Genomic DNA, 21,268 nt, shown 5'->3' with positions numbered 1-21,268 from the left:
CTTCAGTATAATGCAAAGTATACAAAAGGGCGCATTTTGGTAGAGAAACATCAGTGCACAATGCTGTCATGAAGACAGACATATCACTGTTGTTAGGACACATTTTTTAAAATCTTGTCTCACAATATTCTTACATCCCATGCAGAGTCTTTTATAATGTAATATTATATTATAATATTATATTATATTTGTAATATTAGATAGGTAGTCATAATGTTGTGCCTGATCGCTGTATATTTTTCATATATCACTCACACTGGACTGCCTTGATTGTACTTTGCATTGTTTTTGACACAGCACCAAGTTCAGGCTGAAAACTTGCTTCTTGTGGGATTACATGGTGTGATGTTGACTTCCCACTCAGCACTCATAAATGTTTGTTGTTGACTCTGAGAAAAACACATCCCGACATGTTCGCTAGAAAATAAATGGCTAAAAGCAAAGAATGGAAGGAGAGAAGGAGAGCCCTGACAGTTGATTCCGAGTTTGTGGGCACTTTCCTGCACTGTCATACTATCTTGTAGGTCCTGTCAGTTTTCTCTGCAGTGTTGCTTGTACACACACACACACACACACACACACACACACACACACACACACACACACACACACACACACACACACACACACACACACACACACACACACATGCACACACAGCCCTGTCATTTTCTGCATATGTGCGGTTTCACTGATAGGTCGCTGACACTGTCCACTTTTCCTGCCTCACAGCGGAGCCTGAGAGGTGGAGAAGGTGAATTGTCAGTCTGACATCAGCATCTTTCTGCTGGTGGTGAGCCAGTCCGTCTGTGTCAGCTGACCCCCCGTCAGCTGTCTCTGCCCGCTAAAACACCTTATGGCCAAAGCCAGACCGATGCGGCAGTTCTCCTTGTCGAAAATACACAAATGTGTTGACATGGCTGGAGCAGATGGTCAGGCCTTGTATCCTGCCTTGTGCCCAGCACACTTTTTACCCTGTTAGTGTGCCATGCCTGATCATACCCCAGCACTGAACAGAGAGGGGGTGGCAGTGGTGCGACTGAGGGAGGAAGGAGCAACAGTTCCAATTTTCCACCCTGTCAACAAACTCTAAAAACAGATGGATTTTGGAGCAGAAATCCATTTAGCTCCACTTGAATGACTTAAGCCCCTGTTCTGTGACCTTTTCTAGCACAAAGGTGGGAGCACGTCTTAAGGAGAAATGAATCTTGCGCAAATACACACGAGTAGAAATCAATAAGCATTCTCCACAGCTGTTCGCTCTCGTATTTACCATTTGCAGACAGGTCAAATATGCCTAAATCCTGCTGAAATACCTCTTTTACCACAAAGAGCTGCTGACCGGTATTACTTCAGCCACACTAAATACTCGAATGTGAATGCTTCTGTCAACGAAAAGGTTCAGAGGTTAATTTAAAGTAAGAAACTAACAGTTCTTCCGCTGTAGCAGTGAGGCAACAGAAAGGTGAGACCAGAAAAATTGTGACAGAAAACGTAAACCAGTGAGCCAAAAAATTATGACTTTAACTGCAACCAGACGAGACAGAGCTTACTCACACAAATCGCTGGATTGTTGGGGTTTCTCTCTATAAAATTACTTTGTATGGTCTTCAGCTAACTATGTGATGTGCCTCGAGATGATTTATGTTGTGAATCTGCACCATGTAAATAAAATAAAACTGAAGTGAATTGAATTGAGCACATTCAACAAGGCTGACCCCAAGGCTTACGCAATCTATACTGTAAAACATTGTCTTATTGCATGAGGAGATGGTCTTGATAAGACAGCAGCAAACAGTCCTCAGCATACAAGGCAGAACATGAGCACCTTATTTATATGCAGAGAGAGAAGCAATGCAATTAGCATAATGCTAATTTAACATTCAATCCCAGTGATCTGAAAGAAACTGGTATTTATTGAAAACTTACAAATATCTCACCGGTCCATCACAAGTCGCTGCATTAAGAGTTGAAAACATTGTTTGAAAATTGTTTTTGATAGAAACAATATACTTCATTAAACTTAACTTAAACTTAAATTTAGCTTGAGGGCAGCACAAATGAGAAAATGTCCAATTCCTGGACTGAGCTGTTCACTTCTTGGAATGAGCTGTCGTGCAAGCAGAATGAACTGCCAAGTAACAGGGATGACTCATCCAATAGCAACAATAAATTGTGCAGCAATTAAAATGAGTTGGCACAAACTCGAACGGGTTACACAATAATAAAAATGAGTTTCACATCAGTTGGAATTGGAATAACAACTGAGTTTTCCAGCACTATACCATGATAAGTTGGCATATAGTAACTAGAAAAGCACTCAGAGAGTGCAGTAGTCTGCCAAGGTTGTTCAATCAACCATATGGAATTGTCAGAAATACAGCATTTATTTATTAGTTGTTGATGATCAGAAATCCTGGCAACACAGAAGGTAGCAATTTAATATGCATGTTCCCACAAACAAAATGACCTTGCACTGAGCACAGACGTGTGTTTTGCATGTGTACATTATGTACAGATACCGAATCGTACATCACTAAATATGTAGCGGGTGGCAGAAACTGACAGGATTCGGAGACACCCCCACAATTTAATCAATTGTTCCTTGTATCATTTCCAATGGATAAGTCCCAATAAGACCGCAGAGGTCAATCATGTGATCAGCAGGCAGCTGATGAAGTGTTCACTTGTCATAGTAACGGGAATGCCGTGCCGCTATCTCGTCATGATACAGAAACCTGTAACAAATCTTTGGATCCAGACTATAAGCTGCATCACTGCCAAAATCTAATCACTTGGTCCTCGTGTCATGTCTGACCTTCCCTGAAAATTTTATCCAAATCCATTGCAGACAGACAGATAGACAGACAAATGTATGCTGATCATCACATAACGCCGCCGCGTTCCTTGGCGGATCGTCTACAAACTAGGTGATGTTGAGTAGCGATATGAACAAAATGTCCAGTTACTATAGTTAAATGTCCTGCAGCTACACTACACTGAGGTGTCTTTTAAACAAGATGAGTTCATAAATAACCACAATCTGTTTTTCAATAAACAGAATGGCTTTCCCTCCACTCACTCGTTCAGTAACTACAAGGGTCTGTTCAACATTTTAAACAAAAATCATGTTGATTGCTAAAAAGGCTCCATTTGGTGGTTTAACATTCAGTGATTTTCCTGTTCGGTAACAAGACTAGCAACCAGATGCGTCTCCCTCAGCTGCTTCAGTGTCTTCTCTTTTTATCTGCTCTGTAATAACGCTCTGATTGCATTCGATTGATTTGTTTGAACCAGGTATTGATTGTGCTGGCCTCTCGTGCTTGCTGTCTGTCATGACGGATGCCTGAAACTCCCCAGTTGTATCCTCCTTCATGCTCTTTGTGATGAATTGACGGATTCACTTCAAGCCACCCCCTCTGCATGTTTGTGCTGGTCTTACCAAACTGTCTGCCATCTTTCATCATTGCTGCATCTGGTATTTGTGTCACATTCCGTATATTTCACTGTCGCATCTCATCATAGTTGTCTTTCCTTTTTTTCTGGTCTACTTTCTCGACTGATTCAGTACTGACTGTGTTTAATCACAATGCCCCCTCATGCCCCCTACGGACCCATTCAGACTGATATTAGCAGCACATTAAAAAACACTGTCTCCTCATTAGTTTGAATGAGGCTGTTGCAGCAGTACAGCAGGGGTGCTGCTGCAGAGGGCTCTGGCTAAAAAAAAAAAAGCCTTGCAGTCTGGGTAAAGGTTTATTCTAGTGCAGCTTTGCTGCCTATTGTAACTTCAAGCAACACACTTTGAGAGCCAGTCAACTACATGCAAGTACAACTTTCAGGAATCCCCTGTAGCATGTAATCTGACACACAGTACACAGAGACAGCGGAGTAAATTATCACTGATGGAATACCTTTCCACTTGAACAGGAGTATAAACAGCTTGTGTCTGATAAGCTTCCAACTGGACTTCCTGGTTTGTAGCTCTTTCTCTTAATCTGTACCCCAAAGCAACACACCCAAGCCACACACACACACACACACACACACACACACACACACACACACACACACACACACACACACACACACACACACACACACACACACACACACACACACACACACACACACACACACACACACCCATCTGTAGTTCTGCCAGAGGGCTATTGTTGCCCTCAATGAGCTCAAACACGAGGTCATTTGCATAAGACCATGACTAAAGACTCTCAATTAATTGCATTCTTTCTCAATTAAAACAGTTCCGTAATAAAAAACGCATACTCATAAAATACATTCAGATTTTTTAGTTTTAATGTCCTTAAAAATGAAAAAGGCTATATCATTATTTGGCTCTGTTCCTTATTTATATATGTAGGCCAGCACCTGCAGATAAGGGTTAGGGTTAAAGTTAGTGTTAGGGTTACAGTATAACACAACAACACCACAAAATCAAGCGTCAAAAAAGGCCTTTGGGCTAAATCATCATACTTTCTATTGACATGTACAGGTGTAGTGGACCGACTACCATATTCATCAAATTATTCTAAAATATTGTAACATATTTGAGAAGATGAAAATGAGCAGGGTCAGTGATCTACGGTTCACTCATAGGTTTATTGTGCACTATGCAGAGAGTACATATAAGCCGAACTGCTCGAGAGCAATGAAAAATTGGCACAGAAAGTATAGAACTACATAAAATTCTTCACTTAGCCTAACATGCATTATAGGCCAGCCAATTAGTCATAATCACCAGATTCTTCCTTCATGTTCAGGAGCTGCACGTCATGTTTACATGAAAACCTCATATAATCTCGGTTCAGCCGACCTCGTGTCCTGAGCATTGTGTTCTCACATAATGTCTTCTGAACTAGTAAGATGACACAGCGAGGCTTACAAAACAATTTTATCTATGCTTTCTTGGACTGTTCACACATGGACCTACCTCACATTTTATGATTTTCAACCATCAGAATATTTACCGTTGTTCTATTTAGCTTATGTATATGGGTCATTCCAGAGTTGGAGGACATTTTACGTCCCACCCATCGAATTTCAAATAATACATGTACAAAAAACTAAAACATGCAGTTGTGTAAATTTACTTGTCCTGAGACCAAATCTAAAAAAAATAGGAGAAAAGAATATTTTAATTTTTTTTTTTTTCAAATAACAAATAAGTCTGGAGTTCTCCCTAAAATGACATTTTTCTCTTGTCCCACCCCCCGATGGCCAAATTGAACATTTTTTTAAATATTATCAAACAGTTTTCCAAAAGAATGGGTAGAGCAAAGCTACGTCCTCTCGTCTATTCTGCATATTTTCAGAACATTGTTAGCCTTCATTAAATGTCTCACTCTACCACATGCAACCCTGTTATGCACGTTATCAGGATAAGACAAATTCTTTTTACTTGTTTCTGTACTTTTTTCCATCAGTACGTTTGTCCTCTTGGTCAGCAGTAACAGCTAAATATCTATCTTCTACTCCTGAGAAAAAGCTAACATTAGCATGGATAAGCAACCCTGTTACTGTCACTAGAGTAGGGTTAGCAAACAATAAATAAAACATGGAATAAAAATGTTACCATTGATGTGTAAGCTGAGCCAATCAAGCCTTTGATAGTTTATTCTCTATTATTGATCAATATGAAGCAGGAAAGCTGTAAAAAAAAAAAAAAAAAAAGCCCAAATGTCCTTCAATTCTGGAATGACCCAAACATATATTTTCACGTGTATTAAACACATTGTTCAATTAGCCTGAAATGGTTATGCACTTGATTATATTACTGCAACACATATAGTATGTGAGTATATAAATAGAAACATAGATTTGCCCATGTACAACAGGAGGAGAAACCAAGGAAACAAGCCAGCTAGCACAGTCATTTAGCAGAGGGTGTATGGCAGTGCAGCGCCTGTGATCAGCAGCATAGAGAGATAATGGGGCGTGATTGGACACAACAGTTGGAGCAAGTGGCCTTTATTGTTCTCTTTAGCTGCCGTGGCCCCTGTCCTACGCTGTCGTTAAAGAGGGGGAGGAGGTTAATGCTCTTCCTCGCACCACCTGTTGTCGATGCCTCTCTCCCCCCCAAGAACTACCCCTCACCGTAACCCCTCATCCTTCTGCTATTGTCCCTCTGATCCTTTATGACACACACACACACACACACACACACACACACACACACACACACACACACACACACACACACACACACACACACACACACACACACACACGCTCGTACTCGCCTGGTCGTACTCGCCTTTAGTGTGGTCTAATTAATTCATGGCTATCCTCTGGAGGAGGGTTTGGCTAGCAGGTCTGGCTCAATGACCGGCAGACGGCCGGATCATACAGAGGGGGTTAAGCCAGAGGCCCATGGCCTCACTCCGGCCATCTGATCCCCCATCTAAGACCAGAAGCTGACCACCAGCTCGGTCGTCCACAGGGATGGGACCTGCAATCCCATTAGTGAAGCATGAACAGACCTCCGAGCTCACACAGATACACACAAACAGACACAAACAGAAGAGCCTGTTATCATCAAGTAATGGAGACAGTCACTGCTGCAGAGTTCAGTAGGAGAGGTGTTGGTGTTACTCCATCATTCACTTGGAGTGGTGAATCCAAACACAAATGATTCAGGGACGATGGCACACATTCCCTGATACTCACGTTTTATCTCAAATGGCGAACGGCAAATTTGTACAGAAAGCACCTAGGTAGGGGATCACTGTAAAATAAGATTTGACATTAGGTGCTTTGGTAAATGGACCTGAATGGACAAAATGCCTCAGACAGCTGGTGGAAAACATTACCATGTTGCTGTGGATGCACATGAAGATGCTTGGGGGCTTGAATGTGAAAATCACACCAGTGGGATGTGTACTCATGCTCTACTCACAGAATCCAGTCCAAAAATAATCTTTTTTCTCTTTTTTTTTTTAAAAAAAAAAAGGAGGCATTCATGGTGTTAGCACTTCTACGTCTGATGTCCAAACACTATGGTTCAAACACTACTTGCAACTAATATGTAAACCTAACCTAAATCTTTCATCTGCTAGTGCTAATAAAATTGGCAAATACGAGTAATATGAGGATTGTCCATTGATGCCATCTACAATTAACTGATTGTAGGACAGTTAAGAGATAAAATACTTAAGTGTTGAAAACATAATATGAGATTTCAGGTTCAATTTTAGACCATACTATCGGTCAACAACCTTTCTTTCTTCCAGACACTCTATTCTCTGTCTGAAGACATACAGATTGAATTAGAATAGCTTAACAGATAATATCAGCTCATTCAAATTAGGCTAACAGCTAAAGAGGCTAATTCATAACAAGTTAACTGGTGTTAACAGTTTAAAACAGCTTAAAGCAGCAGCTTAACAGTTATTCAGTTTATTCTACTACAAACTGCACATGCTTCAATCAGCTTTATTTAATCTTTCATCACATGAGGAGACATTATTCCTCCCATGATGAAGTCTGCATTCCGTGTCAAATTAATGTATGAAGACAACTTTATTTAAAAACCCATTGTCTGTCTGCTGGTTAGAGCATCACTGACTTCATTCATACTGCAGCAATTGAGGTGTAAACAGAGACTGATAGCAGGTCAGTGGCTGCACAGACCAGTGTGAGCACGCTCCAGTGTGTGTGACAACAGCATGCCCTGCAGAGCTCCTATCACGACCCATATGGCTGTGGATCACTGGGGTTAATAACAGGGACAGAGGGCAGACAGCAGAGAGTCGGGGGTGTAGAGGGACGAGTGGGAGTCGGGGGGGGCACTTTATCCGTTTTATCAGAGCCGCCCAACCCAAACTTCTGTCCTAGCAGAACTCTTTTCCCCATTTCCAAATCCATGCACCCTGAAATCCATTTTTCTGCACCAGTGTCGCAGTGTTCAAAACTTGCATGACAGGTGTGTGTGTGTGTGTGTGTCTGTGTAAGAGAGACAGAGATAGAAAGAGAAAGGAGGATCCAGCTGGTGACAGTGGTCTTCAGCTGTTTCCCTCACACTGGTGTCTAGGATTACTACGGGTGAGAAAGTCAGTCCAGACTAGAGTTATAAAGAATTAGGCATGTACACACACACACACACACACACACACACACATGCACGCACGCACACGCGCACGTACAGACACACTGGAAATTTGTACAAAGGCAGAGGAAGACAAGGGTTTCATTACATCTTCACCTGTTCATTCTCTAAGTTCCACATGGCAGCTGCTATCCTAAACCTTGGAGACTTGACCTCTTAAGAACCTTTAAAATCAGGGTGCGAGCTGGTTTTGGGGGAAGAAAATGCCTTAGAGTTTCCCCCAGTCAGTTTTATTTGAAATGTCTTTGACTCCACCCCCACCACCTTCGCAAAAGCACCTCATCCCCTCCCCTGCTGGCGTGAATATTCATGAGCCATAAAGTCAGGCAGTAGAGACGTAGCAGGCATAATAAAAACGTCAGAGGTGTAAAACACTCAAAGAAAAAGCTGCCAGGAGCTTGGGCAAGTCGCTCTGAATGTCAAATCCCCACCCAGGGGTGTCTGGCCTGTTCGGTCTATTGTGCTCGACTGATTTTCATGCATCTGACATGAATTGGCCTCTGCTCCTGGCACGCAATGTTACTGGCCACATTTTCAGGATCAAAGAATCTCTTTTTATGCATGAAATCGGATACTATCGGGACACTAGACACACATTTTGGAGGGAAACATGTTGAAAAGAGATATTAACCTGATCTTAATGCAGGTAATGTAATAAACAGGTTGAAAAGAGCAAAGGAAAATGAAGCTGTTGCCGTAAGACAGCAACACTTAAAGCACAATTAGAAAAGTATATATAGCAATCATGAAACTGTACATCAATTTGTGTTTGTGTCCTGGTATCATCATTCCCTTTCCAGCCTGAAACTATTTAATAGCTCCCACAATAAATGTAATGTGATTTTCTACCTGCTCGCCTTTAATCTTTAGTGCCGTGTAAAGCCAAAACATCATTTTAAAAATGCAGAACTACTTTAACTCGCTAACTACATCACATCGGAGGTTAAGCTACATGAGATGGTGCTTGAACAGATCAACTCACAGTTCCTGCATCACACATTCATTCATCAAATATGCCATTAATAATGAGTGGAAAGCATTACTGGGGTAACTAGGCAGAACCGTCCACAATGAGTTATTGAGTGCCTAACTGTTAGTGTATGGATGCTTGCAAAGGGAGAATGGTCTGCACACAGTTCAGCAATAATAATTAAGAATCATTCTACACACCCTGACAGAATTCCATCAATAACACAGCTCAACCTTTCGACAATTCCTATTAATAGTTGTTTTTTTTTTTAAACTGAGTGCAAAGAGACACGTCATGTCCAACTAAACATTCTGCATCGTAGCTCCCATAATGTGAAATGTTCCAAATTTCTTTCAAAACCAATGGAATGATGCTGAGCAAGACACATGTTCTTATACAGAAACTGTGCCATTTGTAGCCCCAATAGAAGTGTAGGTCTGGGGATAGTTAGTCTATTGTTCACCTTGTTGGTCCAGAAAATGATCTCATCAGCCATTAAACATGATGCCACAAACTGTGGTGCAGACATTCATGATACCCAGAGGATGGTTACTCATTTTGTTACCACTTCGGTTGTCAATGTAACACTGCCAACAGGTTCGTATGCCCCATTAGGCAACACTTGTGAATGTTGTTTTATGCCACTGACAATAATAGCAGTTCCACTGGGAGGTGTGTGGATTCTGAGTGTAAGTGCAAGAGGTGTGTGGAACACTGTGTTAAACATTGCAAACTGAATCTAAGTTGGCTGCAGCAGCTGTTCTCTGTCAGTGAAGAATCTCCAAACATTTTATGTGAACTGTTTAAGCTTGAACAGGGTGTTTCATCATCAAGAGGTAGATTCTGGGTGAAGTCTCACTTTACATCTAAAATCCATAACTTTTAAACTACAGCTAAGACGAAGGACTGCTGCTTCAATAGCTCTTCCCTCTGCGACTGCAAACTCTCAAGTCATGCATGTTTGAAAATTCTGCCAGTTCATCCACACTGCAGCTCAGTGGTCTTCATCACCCTGCATGCCTCTCAGCCTGCAGCAGATGGACTGTGAGGGGTTAAACCTGCTGAACCTTCTACCCGCCCCACTGTGTTGGCTTCTACTCTGATACCAAATATACACACAAACACACAATGCAGCTCCCTCTCAGCTTGCCCCCGGTGCTTCCAAGTCACGGGATGGGGAGGAAAGTGACACCATGCCACAAAGCGCCATCTTGCACCTTCTCTGATGCCATGCTGAGCCCCCTGGCAACTCAGGGCAAGCTTATGTGCCTCTGGCCTTATCTCCGGCCCCGTTGGTACCCTACAGTGGGGGCTGGAAGGAGCTGGCGTTGGCTTGGCTTTGGCACCGGCCACTGTTTGTTCTATATAACCTCTCTCCCCGTCTCTCTCTCTCTGGAGGCAACACTCCAAAAGTGTGTTTGTATGCTGGCAGATGCACATGTAAGACGATACGAGCAAGAAACTGTTTTTTTCCTGCTGCCATGGATTAGGGATTGTTATCTATGATAGCAACTGTCGTGTGTTATGTTGTGTCCGTGTGCATGCGTCTGTTTGCAGACAGCTGCAGAGAATGTCACCTCCCAGCAAACCGCAGCATTAAGAGAGAAAGCTGGACATAGAGAAACATAAATGGATTAATCAGCTAGTGTCCTTGCAGACTGAAATCACACTGGTGCTGAAGTCGAACTCTTCCGACTGCAAACATGACCTCATGGAGTCTTGTTGGAGACGGTCGATGCAAGCCTACAAATGAGCTTAGACTCCGGGTACCTTTAACAGCTGCCAGATACATCTCAAGGGTGCTGGCAAAAATAATATTATTAATATGTCCTTGGTTTTGCTTAAGCACTATTCTAATGTCATGAATTAAGAAAAGCACAGACAGCTTCTTTGGAACTCAGAAGGAGAGCACAGCATAAAGAAACTGTAGAGAAAAACATTAGGGATTATTCATGAGGAGTGAGAAATTTCTGGCATCTGTCGCTGCTCCATTCCTTTGCTTTTTCATAAGCACCCCTGTGAAAAGTGATTCACAACACTTCCACCTTTTTCGATCTGCCTGGTTTCCACGTTCAGCTTATACCTCAAATACCCTGCAGCTCCTGATGTTGATACTGAAACGGAGCAAGACTAAGGTGAAAGGTAATTCTTCATGCTGCTTGAGGAACGCTTTTAGGTAAGGTGACGGACACACTGCACAGATCCCAGCTGTTTATAGAGGATGGAGAATGACTCATGGGCTGTTTTTCTGTGGAGGCAGTCAGGGGAAATTCAGCCTGATTATTAACTTTAGGGTTGGAGCCTTTCAGGAAAATATGACGCCCAGCCAACAAGGTGTTGAGCAAGAGTCTAGAGTTTCTCTGATTTTTAGTGGGAATGGAGTTCGCTTTCTCCCTTCAGCTGGTTTGTGTTAGCGCAATGAGAAGTTCCAAGGTGGGTGATATTAGGAGGCCGGAGTGAAAGGATTAGAAGAAATCTTTAAATCTCTCGTAGTGTTTCTGCAACAGCTGCTGGCAGCATGCTGTCAAGACTCACTTTTGTCTGAGTCAGTAGATATACAAAGATAACACTAGCAAAATCTAATTTTGAGTTGCCTGGATATCAATTCTAATATAACGAGCAGCTGCATTATTTCTACAGTATAATGCACATGTGGACACAGCAGCAAACTCGCCCTAACCATATTTGTATTCATAAAAACTGTCAAGATTTCTTTATATTATCTGCCGCTGCTGTCAAAACAAAGTTAAACAGATATCTTCCAAAATTAAATGGTCGACTCTACCAGCCAAGATTTAATTGGCCCTGTCCACATTTCACTGTGGAGCCACTGTCCACAAGCCGCCCTGTTAAGGAGAAAAAAAAAACTTAAGTGGTGTGTGTGATGGACCCCATATGACGTGAGTTTGTTGTACTTTAAGAAACTAACATCTGCTAGTGAGAAGCTGCCAAATAACAGTGGCCTTTCGTCCCCTCCCTGCAAGACAGTTTCTCAGCTTTCCTGTCCAGTGGCGACAACTGTTATCTTTGCTGCTGGAGCTAGCTGTCATCCATCTACATTAAAAGGCCCGGTCGCAAAGGCCTGGTCACAGCACGACAGCAGCCAGGCTCTATGGAGCGGGAGAAGATAGGACGCAGTATCGGCGGCTGGAGAGGAGGGTGAGGTGGGGGCCTCAAGGCGAAAGCTGCCAGGAGATCTGACACCAAGGTCAGGGGTGGCGTCTTAAGTTAACTCAGCCGAGTGAAAGCAATGATAAGAAACCAGAGAGTCCTTTGAAGCCCTCTCTGCACTCCTCTGCTTTTATAGTGCAGCTAACAATATTACTCGTGAACTCTATCTGTGATTTAATTCCTGTCTTATTACTGAAACTACATGACATTTGAGACCCATGTGGACAAGCATCAGACTACCTCTTCTACTTTCTCTTGCTTTTATGCACAGACGTGTATATCAATGCATCAATGCACACTATGTTCCTTTGGTTCTCTTAGTGGATGATTTGCTTTACAGCCCTGCGTTTCTGAGAACCTGAAGCCTTTAAAGTGTGAAACACCGTCATCTAATGTATTTCAGTCTACTTACATAATTTTTAAAGGCCAACATTCTGAGTCACATTGAATGATTATCATGTAATCTGTCATTTTCATTCATTTAATAACATTCCATGAAAAATCAGGCCCTGTGATAGACTGGTGACCTGTCCAAGGTGTCCCCTCTCCTTCACCCTCAGTCAGCAGGGATAGACTCCAGCCCCCCACAATCCTAATGAGGATTAAGCGGTGTATAGATTATGGATGGATGGATGAAATATCAATCAGTACCTCCCACCTGACCACCTTAGAAACAGCTCATTTTTTGTACAATAACTTCTGTATATTTTAGCAAAGCCATGCTAAATTTTACCTTCATACTGTGAATACTGTGAGATACAGGAACCCGATGTGTATATTTGTTTTGAATTCTGGCTAGAAGATGAGACTGGTATCAAACTGTGGACAGAAATGAGACATTTTATTTGCTAGAACTTGTTCTGACTAACCACCTATCCCACATGGTGATATGACCCTAAAAAGCTTACTGAAAATGCGCTTTTTAAAGTTTTCCAAGGTAAATTATCAGGAAGCACATCCAGGGTACCAATGTTTGGTTGTATGACTCCATATCATGAACAATAAACTGGTGCAGTTTTGCTATTGAAACTATGATATATGCCATGATATTGATGCCTAAAAGTGGATTTTAACAGAGCTCACAGATTTTAATAGAGCTCAAATGTGTTTTTTTATCCTTAAAAATTGCTTGTATCTATCATCTCTACTTATGAAAGTATGAGGGCTCAAAAATGCCACATAAAATAATGCAAATTAAAAACTGTGACATTTTGATCCACCATGTACTTCAAGGGCCTGTAACACATAAAATATGCATAGCATGAATGTAAAATGTTCCATGGCTTCAATAAATGTACTAAAGTTATCATATCAAAAATGTGTTGGTCCTGAGAGATGTGGCTGATTTTAAATGGCCTTCTTGGGATCTTTCTGCATGGAGTTTGCATATTCTCCCTGTGCATGCTTCCTCCCATAGTCCAAAAACATGCTGAGGTTAAGTGGTAACTCTAAACTGTCCATAGGTGTGAATGTGAGTGTGTTTGTCTGTATATGTAGCCCTGTATGGACTGCCTTCACTCTAAGTCAGCTGGGATAGGCTCCAACACCCCCGCGACTCTAATGAGGATTAAGCGGTGTATAGATAATGGATGGATGGAAGACCCCGCAGCATTCACCTTCTGTCTTTCTCGCAGTCACATCTCCACACACCTGAGAAACTGAGCCTGAATAGTAACAAAATCTGCACTTACTTGCCACTTCCAGCGATGCATTACGACTGACTGCCTCGCCCAGATAGTTGCGCGCCACACAAACATAGACGCCTTCATCGGGTTTGCTTCGCCTTCCATGTACTATTCGCAGGAAGAAGAGGGAGCCGCTGGGTAATAGCATCCGGTGGGATCGGGGGTCTTCTCGGTCTGTCTCGACCCGCTCGCCATCTTTGTACCATTCCACCATTGGAGTCGGCCGTCCCTCAGCTTTACAGTTGAGGGTGGCTGGCTCACCCTTGGACACGATCAAATCAGACGGATGTTCAACAATCCGAGGAGCAGCATCCTCTAACCTGGGTCGGGATCCTGGAGGAAGAAACAACACCACAGGGAAGAGAATGGTTAGGGTCCACTTCATATGTGGGCAGCCTTTTGTGCTAGATTTATTTATTATGATGGTTCTCACATAATTTTAGAATATAAGGACAGAGTATGAGTTAAATGTGAGTGGAATGGTGGCAATAACACTGAAACTCAGGGTATAAATGCGGCAAATGCATTTTAAAAGAAAAAACATGTAATTACAATCTGCACAGTATCTCCTCAGTGACTAGCACCAAATGATTATTTCAAGCACCTTGAAATATAAACCTTCAACGGGATCATGGCAGTATGAGACATTGAGCTCATTGAGACTCTAGATGTAAAGTAAAGAGTGTGGTTCCACTTGTGAGGAAAGGGTAGGGACTATAATAAACACAGGCTAAAAATCCCCGGCCTTTTTCACATTCTGGCCAGTGCACACAAGAGTGGGCAAGTGGGTGGCTCGACTTATAAAAACACACTCAGTTGCCCTATTTCCATACCACTTGAGCTGGGCCTGTAAAAAGCAGCAGAAAACCACATAATTTTATCGCTGACAACATGGCTATGTGAAATGAGCATGTAATGTAATTGCTCAAAAGCAACATTCAAAGCATAAATCACGAGGATGTGTGAAATTGCACGCTCTAAATTCTGCATCTATGAAACTAAAACCAAATTCTTCAGCAGTGGAGGGGAAGCATGAGAGAGGAAAATGTGGTAAAACGCGCTAATCAGAAATTCATGGGAGAGTAGGTTGACTGAATACAAAAATATTCATTTATCTATCATATATAACCCATCTTCATCTTCAGGAGAAAATACAGAAGTCTGTAATGACAATATTTGCATAGCTCTCCACGGTGCAAGTTTTTAATAAACTGCTAATCATTATAAATGCATTGTGTTTTCGGTCAGTGTTCTGCAGACTCTTTAGCTCTGTCTGATTGAAAGACAGAAGCAGATGGAGAAGGAGGTGGCGTAATTCCCACAGGTTTTTGTTTTTCTTTTGCTTTGCATTGGAAATGCTTTTTTCTCCCCCTCCTTCTATATTTCCTTTTCCTGCTCCAATTTGAATGACAGCATGTTGGCGGTACAATTATGTATGAAAAGCAATAACAAAAAGTCAAACACAGTGAGGCACAAGTGAAATTTCCCCCTGGAGAGCAAATGACAGAATGACAACAGGAGGTGCATCTTTCCAGTGTTATTCCGTTTTGTTCCAGTGATGACTGTTGTTGCATTCATAAGTGTATTTTTGATTTGTCTTGCCTTCCCACTCACAACTGGTAAGCCGTGCTGGTTTTAAACTAAAACCATTTTCACTGTCACAGTATTGCAATTTTTAGTAATGCCATATACTGCGGTATTACACAGCTTTGTGTTTTCAGAACATCCACAGCAGGAGACTGGCATGAGGAGTTGTTAATATAACAGGAAAACAGAAAACACAAATTGCTGGAAGGTTGTTTCGTGCTTAGGGGTACTACAGCCCCTGTATTACACTGAGCTCTGCACTGGGGGAGTTTATTACTCCGCTAAGGAACACGGCAGAGTTATGTGACAAACAGCATATATTTGTCTGTCTGTCTGTCTGTCTGTCTGTCTGTCTGTCTGTCTGTCTGTCTGTCTGTCTGTCTGTTGGCGACATTACAAAACGGACTAACAGAATTTCCTGAAATTTTCAGAGAAGGTCAGAAATGACACGAGGACCAAGTGATTAGATTTTGGCAGTGATGCAGCTTATAGTCTGGATGCTCAGATTTGTTAAAGACTTCTGTATCATTGTGAGATAGCAGCACGGCGTCACTGTAACTATGACTACGAGTGAACACTCAGCTGCCTGTTGATGGTCACATGATTGCGATCCTACTACAAAATCAACCACACATTTTTTTTAAAATTTCATCCTTCGGAAATAATACAAGGAATGAGCAGCCTTGGCGGCGGACTGCGTTCTCTGAGTGCTTTTCTTGTTTCCTTCATGTAATGCTGTTCTAGTGGAATACCTCACTTCTCAATGAAAGTTAAAGCAGGCTGTGTTTAAATAGCTATGAAACACAACTCAGGACGACAATAGCTTTCATGCAGAGATCAAGTAGTTTTGATTCAGGTTTATGACCAAAGAGGAATGAAAAAGCAAAAAAAACCCAAAAAAAACCAAAAACTGGATTAGTAAACAGGTAGACAAAGAAATAGGAGTCTGTTGCAGTCTGGATAAACCTCAAACCTCCAGGAGGTGACCAAGCTAGCAGCTGGTCTTATGTGCCCATCCTCTCCTATGGAGAGAGAGCTGATGATGTGTCTGCAGCACAGATACGCCGACAGTGCGACGCAGGCCCAACTTTAGAAAGAAGGTTGCAGGGGTTGATCCCACAGGTGCGTGAATAAGAAGGAGTTCAAAGGTACAGGCTTTCCTGATACAATCTGATAAGAAAAGCAGTCAAAATTCCTGCCCTCAGAATGACAAATCCTCTATAAGGTTGTGGGGGATTAAGAACTCCACTTAAGTGCTTCTCGCTGATGGGGATATAGAGTAGCGTCAAATGGCCCTGCTCTCAATGCAATTACATTCCCAAGGATGGAGAAATAGGAAGCTCTGAATAGGAGGAAACGGTACAGAGGCTTTGAAGTTGCTTCTAGTTAGAATCAAATATCAGCTGGGCTTCTGTTTAATATCCACTTTTTAGGACTCAAAGTACACCACCATTTCTGGATACACATTTTAGGGTTACATTTCACCACTAGCAACACCACTGCACTGCAGTTTCCTCTATTTTTTTCTATTTCCCCACTTGAGCTGAAAACTACAATATAATGTGTTGGGTTTGGACTGTATAAGTTTGAATCATAACAGCACAAGCTAACAGCTCAATTGTTTCATATAAATTTAATTCAAAACTACAAATGATCTGATCAAAAATGAGGTTTAAATTTCAGTTTCAAATCAACAATTTTCTGACAACATTTCTAAATATTACTTTTACTACTACAGCTGAAGTAGTAAGGGTCATTTCATGCATTTATCATTTACCCAAGTCCGCAGGTGTCATGCAGACTTCCACACAAACTACAAGACTGTGTATCAGCAGGAAAACAACAAGCAGCTGCTTCAAACAAACTATGAGGAGAGGCTGTACGAGGAGATTTTTTTTCCATCTGCATTTTTAGAATTCATCATTGAGGGAATTGTAATAGAAGTAGTTTCTGGCAGACTTGGGAGGTGCTTTACTTTGTGCATGAAGGTGTGCAATCACATTAGGAAGTTCTGAACTCTCCAAAAATCCTGTGCTGCCCACTGTGCTCTGCACACCTCAGGAATAATCACATTGACACGGTGCCACAGTCCAATCTGTAACTAACTGCTCTGTCATGTAAAAAGTGCAAAGTCACAGCCTTTCAGAAACATTCACAGGAGCCTCATGTCTATTTCTGTGTTCAATCTGAGGGGCAATGTGACCGTCTGTGTAGCAGACCGTAGAGAACTGTATGTGTGTCCGCTGTCCACTTTCAAGGTCTGCATTGGTCATGTGGAAACTGTGAATTGGTCTTAAGGAGAGTGACGCACCACTGATGTGTTTGTGACTTTATACACAAATGTGTTTTTGCATAACAAAGGGTCAAAGTCTAATTAAAATTCGAAAAACAATCAACTGTGAGCTACGTTCAGCAACAGCCACAACAACTAGTTTACACTACTGATTAATGTGGTGGTTTTTGTTATTGGTTTATTTGTTTGTTTTTCATTATTTGATTACTACCTGTCTAGAAAATGTTTAAAAAAATAGTGAATAGATGCATCAACACTATTCAAATCTTCTCTCTATTACTCTTACAGTAAGATACTATTATATGATAATTAATTTATTACTCCGCCAAGGAACGCGGTGGAGTGATGTGATGATCAGCATACATTTGTCCGTTTCTCTGTCTTTCAGTCAGCAATATTACTCAAAAAGAGACTAATGGATTTGGATGAAATTTTCAGGGAGGGTCAGAAATGACACAAGGACCAATTGATTAGATTTTGGCAGTGATGCGGCTTATAGTCTGGATCCACGAATTTGTTAAATATTTCTGTATCATTGCCAGACAGCGGCACGGCATCACTGTAACTATGACAACAAGTGAACACGTCAGCTGCCTGCTGACGATCACATGATTGTGATCCTACTACAAATCGACCATTGCAGACTTATTGGGACTTATTTGTCGGACATCATACAAGGAACAACTGATTAAATTGTGGGGGTGTTTCCAAGTCCCATCAATTCCCGCCGCCTGCTACATATTTAGGTCATGCAATTCGGTATCCGTACATAACATACACATGCATAACACATGCATTTGCTCAGCACAAGGTCATTTTGTTTGTGGGTGCATCTATATTAAATGGCCACATTGTATAGTGCCATGATAATGGCCACAAATTTTCTCAAGATTTCAGCTGTCGGTACGACTGAGCAGCCTTGGCGAAGTATTGCGCTCTCTGAGTGCTTTTCTTGTTATATATGCAATCACTTTTTCAAGGTACTTGACAGGTAGGTTGCACCAAGCATCACAAAAAACTTGCCACAGTCCTTCCTTGGATTTAGTCTGTCTCTGTCTCCTTGTGTAATCCCTGACTGACCCCATGATGCTGAGTTTAGGGCTCAGCAGGGGTCTGGGCTCCTTGTTCTTCTTGTGGCTTGAGATAGTTTTTAAACTTGGGACTGATCGGATGCCTTCCTGAAACATTTGCACGGCACATTACATCAGCTGTATTTTCAACATTCATCTAAGTAATTCCAATGAAGCACCTTTCAAAAATAAAAACAATAAACAGCACATATTGAACCTGCACTAATCATATAAAGAATACTCTAAGTGCCATGAACTTCTAACCCTAATCTATATTTATATGGGATTCTGCAGTGTAGCACTTCAAGATAAAACATTTGATGTGACATATTTCTAAAAATGAATGAACAAATGCAATGTTTTACAAGGCTGGTCTTCTGTGGAATATAGTTGTCATTTTGCTAAGTGTTTCTCTTCCCTCAAGGTCTCTGAGCTGTAGCTAGAGACTGTTCCTCTAACAGCTTTAAGGTAGCATATGTATCATGGCTGAACTGAGCCTGTCTGGTTGGGGGTATTCGAAGGGGTGATGGGGGGTGTCTGTGGCGGGAGCTCAGCAGGACAGAGCCTTTAAGAGCTGACTCATAAATTTTACAGTACAAGCCGCTTGGAACAAGCCATGTGGAAATGTAAAGCAAAGGCTTTTAAAGAGGACGAGACCGCCGCATGGGACTGAGCTAAATATCATCAAGAGAACTTAGTAGCAACCACTGAACACCAACATTTAAGATCTTACAACTGTCATTTATGGAAATGTGGCTTTGATGAAATGATCTCTCAGCCACTGTCTTCTACAAGCAGAGACGCCCTGTTACATCAGCTCGAGAAATTCAGTTAGTGCATCTCATCATGATTCAAAAGCATGAATCATGATGAGAAGGAAGTATGTAAGAAGTATGACAGACATTTTTCTGGACATTTACTGTGATACAGACCTTTGCGCAAGCTTCTTTTGGGCAGCTGTATCAGTACAATGATACAGATCAGCATGATAGACTGACTATGTGGTCAAACATCTCAAAGACATTTGAATTTCTAAGGAGAACACTATTCCCCAGCTACCTAGCTCAGAGTGCAGATGTGTGTAACAGATAAGGTCGAGGCTGGAAAAGATGAACTCAAATCAGGTTAAATGGACAGCTGGAGCCTGGAGTGTCTGACTGGTTGTCTCGAGAAGGGTTTCTAACAGGAATATCTGGACCCTCTAAGGACCTATTAACTCCTGCCCATGGTGTACTACGACAGGATGGCAGCAGCTCTCAAAGATACATGTGAGCTAATGAAGCCACAGGGATGCTGTAGGAGCCCAGTCTGTGAGAGTCTGTTTGACAAGTATGCTACATTGTTTCCTGCATAAGAGAAGAGATGAATTGCTGTCTAAACTGCCACGACGAAAGAGAGCGCTTGACGGATATATGTGAGATGTCCCTTGTAGATTCAGTGGCTGAAATTGCTTTTATTGGTCATCTTTAGAGACGCAGTCGGCAATTTTTCACAATGCAAATGCACACAAAAAGAGAGCACTGCTCTCAAGAAAGCATATGAAACTGTTTGTGAAGCTTCACAGTCAAATTAACACCTGAGAGAAGCGTCACTGCGGAAGAAATGTTCAGTGCATGTTTCACTTATGAAAAAAGTTGGTGAGAAATTATTCTGCTAGAATTTATGAATCACTCCTAAAGCAGAGAATTATGTATAACTGAGATAACTGTAGATTAAGTTTCTGAGATATGTGGTGCCAACTTAAATTTATTTGTTAAGTTTTAGGAACTTTAATTTTCCAGGACCTGGGGCCCAGGAAATTTCCCAAGGGTACAAATCCAGCACTGTGAAAGTGCAATAGTCTCAGGTTCTCTCTGAATGTCATCCTCTGCAAAAATCAGACAACAAACCTGCACATAAGCAATGGCCTATCAGTTGCAAAATCTCTTGTGCTGCTCCCTCCAAATACTGCAGCCACAAACTCAAAAGTACCACAAAAGTAAAACAACAAAGCTGCAGGTTTTTAAAAAATGCTGGATGTATAATAGGGCTGTAAAAAATGCTAGCATACATGAACAAGCATCAGCAATGTAAGCTCCCATCAAGTTCCCAAGCCCTTAGAATATCCTACCCTCATGTGAAGCAGGGGCTTTTATCTCTTGTATCCCTCTGGACCTTTATTTAGAGCCTGGTTCCTATGATGGAAACCCAGGTACAGGAACTGAGGTCCTTAAAATGTTCCTGTTCCCTGATGAAAGCTACTGCTGTGAAAACCACCTCAATAAAACCACTTATAAGTATGTTTGTTATTGACACTTTAAAGACTGGAAGCTGATGCAAATATCTGTCATGCTTGGTTGGTAAGTCAACATTTATTGGTCTCAAAGC

At 41.7% G+C, this 21,268-nt stretch overlaps 1 protein-coding gene across 5 annotated transcripts in view; it reads right to left on the bottom strand.

Annotated features, from left to right (window-relative positions):
* The window catches only part of robo3 (roundabout, axon guidance receptor, homolog 3 (Drosophila)), a 202,508-nt gene that overhangs the window by 76,612 nt on the left and 104,628 nt on the right, over positions 1-21,268 (bottom strand). For all 5 annotated transcript variants that reach the window (XM_055017390.1, XM_055017391.1, XM_055017392.1 and 2 more), the window contains exon 2: positions 13,958-14,284. In XM_055017390.1, coding sequence (XP_054873365.1) covers positions 13,958-14,284 — 327 coding nt within the window. The remainder of the gene's footprint in view (positions 1-13,957; positions 14,285-21,268) is intronic.

Source organism: Amphiprion ocellaris, chromosome 14 (genome assembly GCF_022539595.1).
Source record: "Amphiprion ocellaris isolate individual 3 ecotype Okinawa chromosome 14, ASM2253959v1, whole genome shotgun sequence".
NCBI classification, from domain to species: Eukaryota; Metazoa; Chordata; class Actinopteri; family Pomacentridae; genus Amphiprion; species Amphiprion ocellaris.
This window is presented reverse-complemented; position numbering and strand designations above follow the sequence as displayed.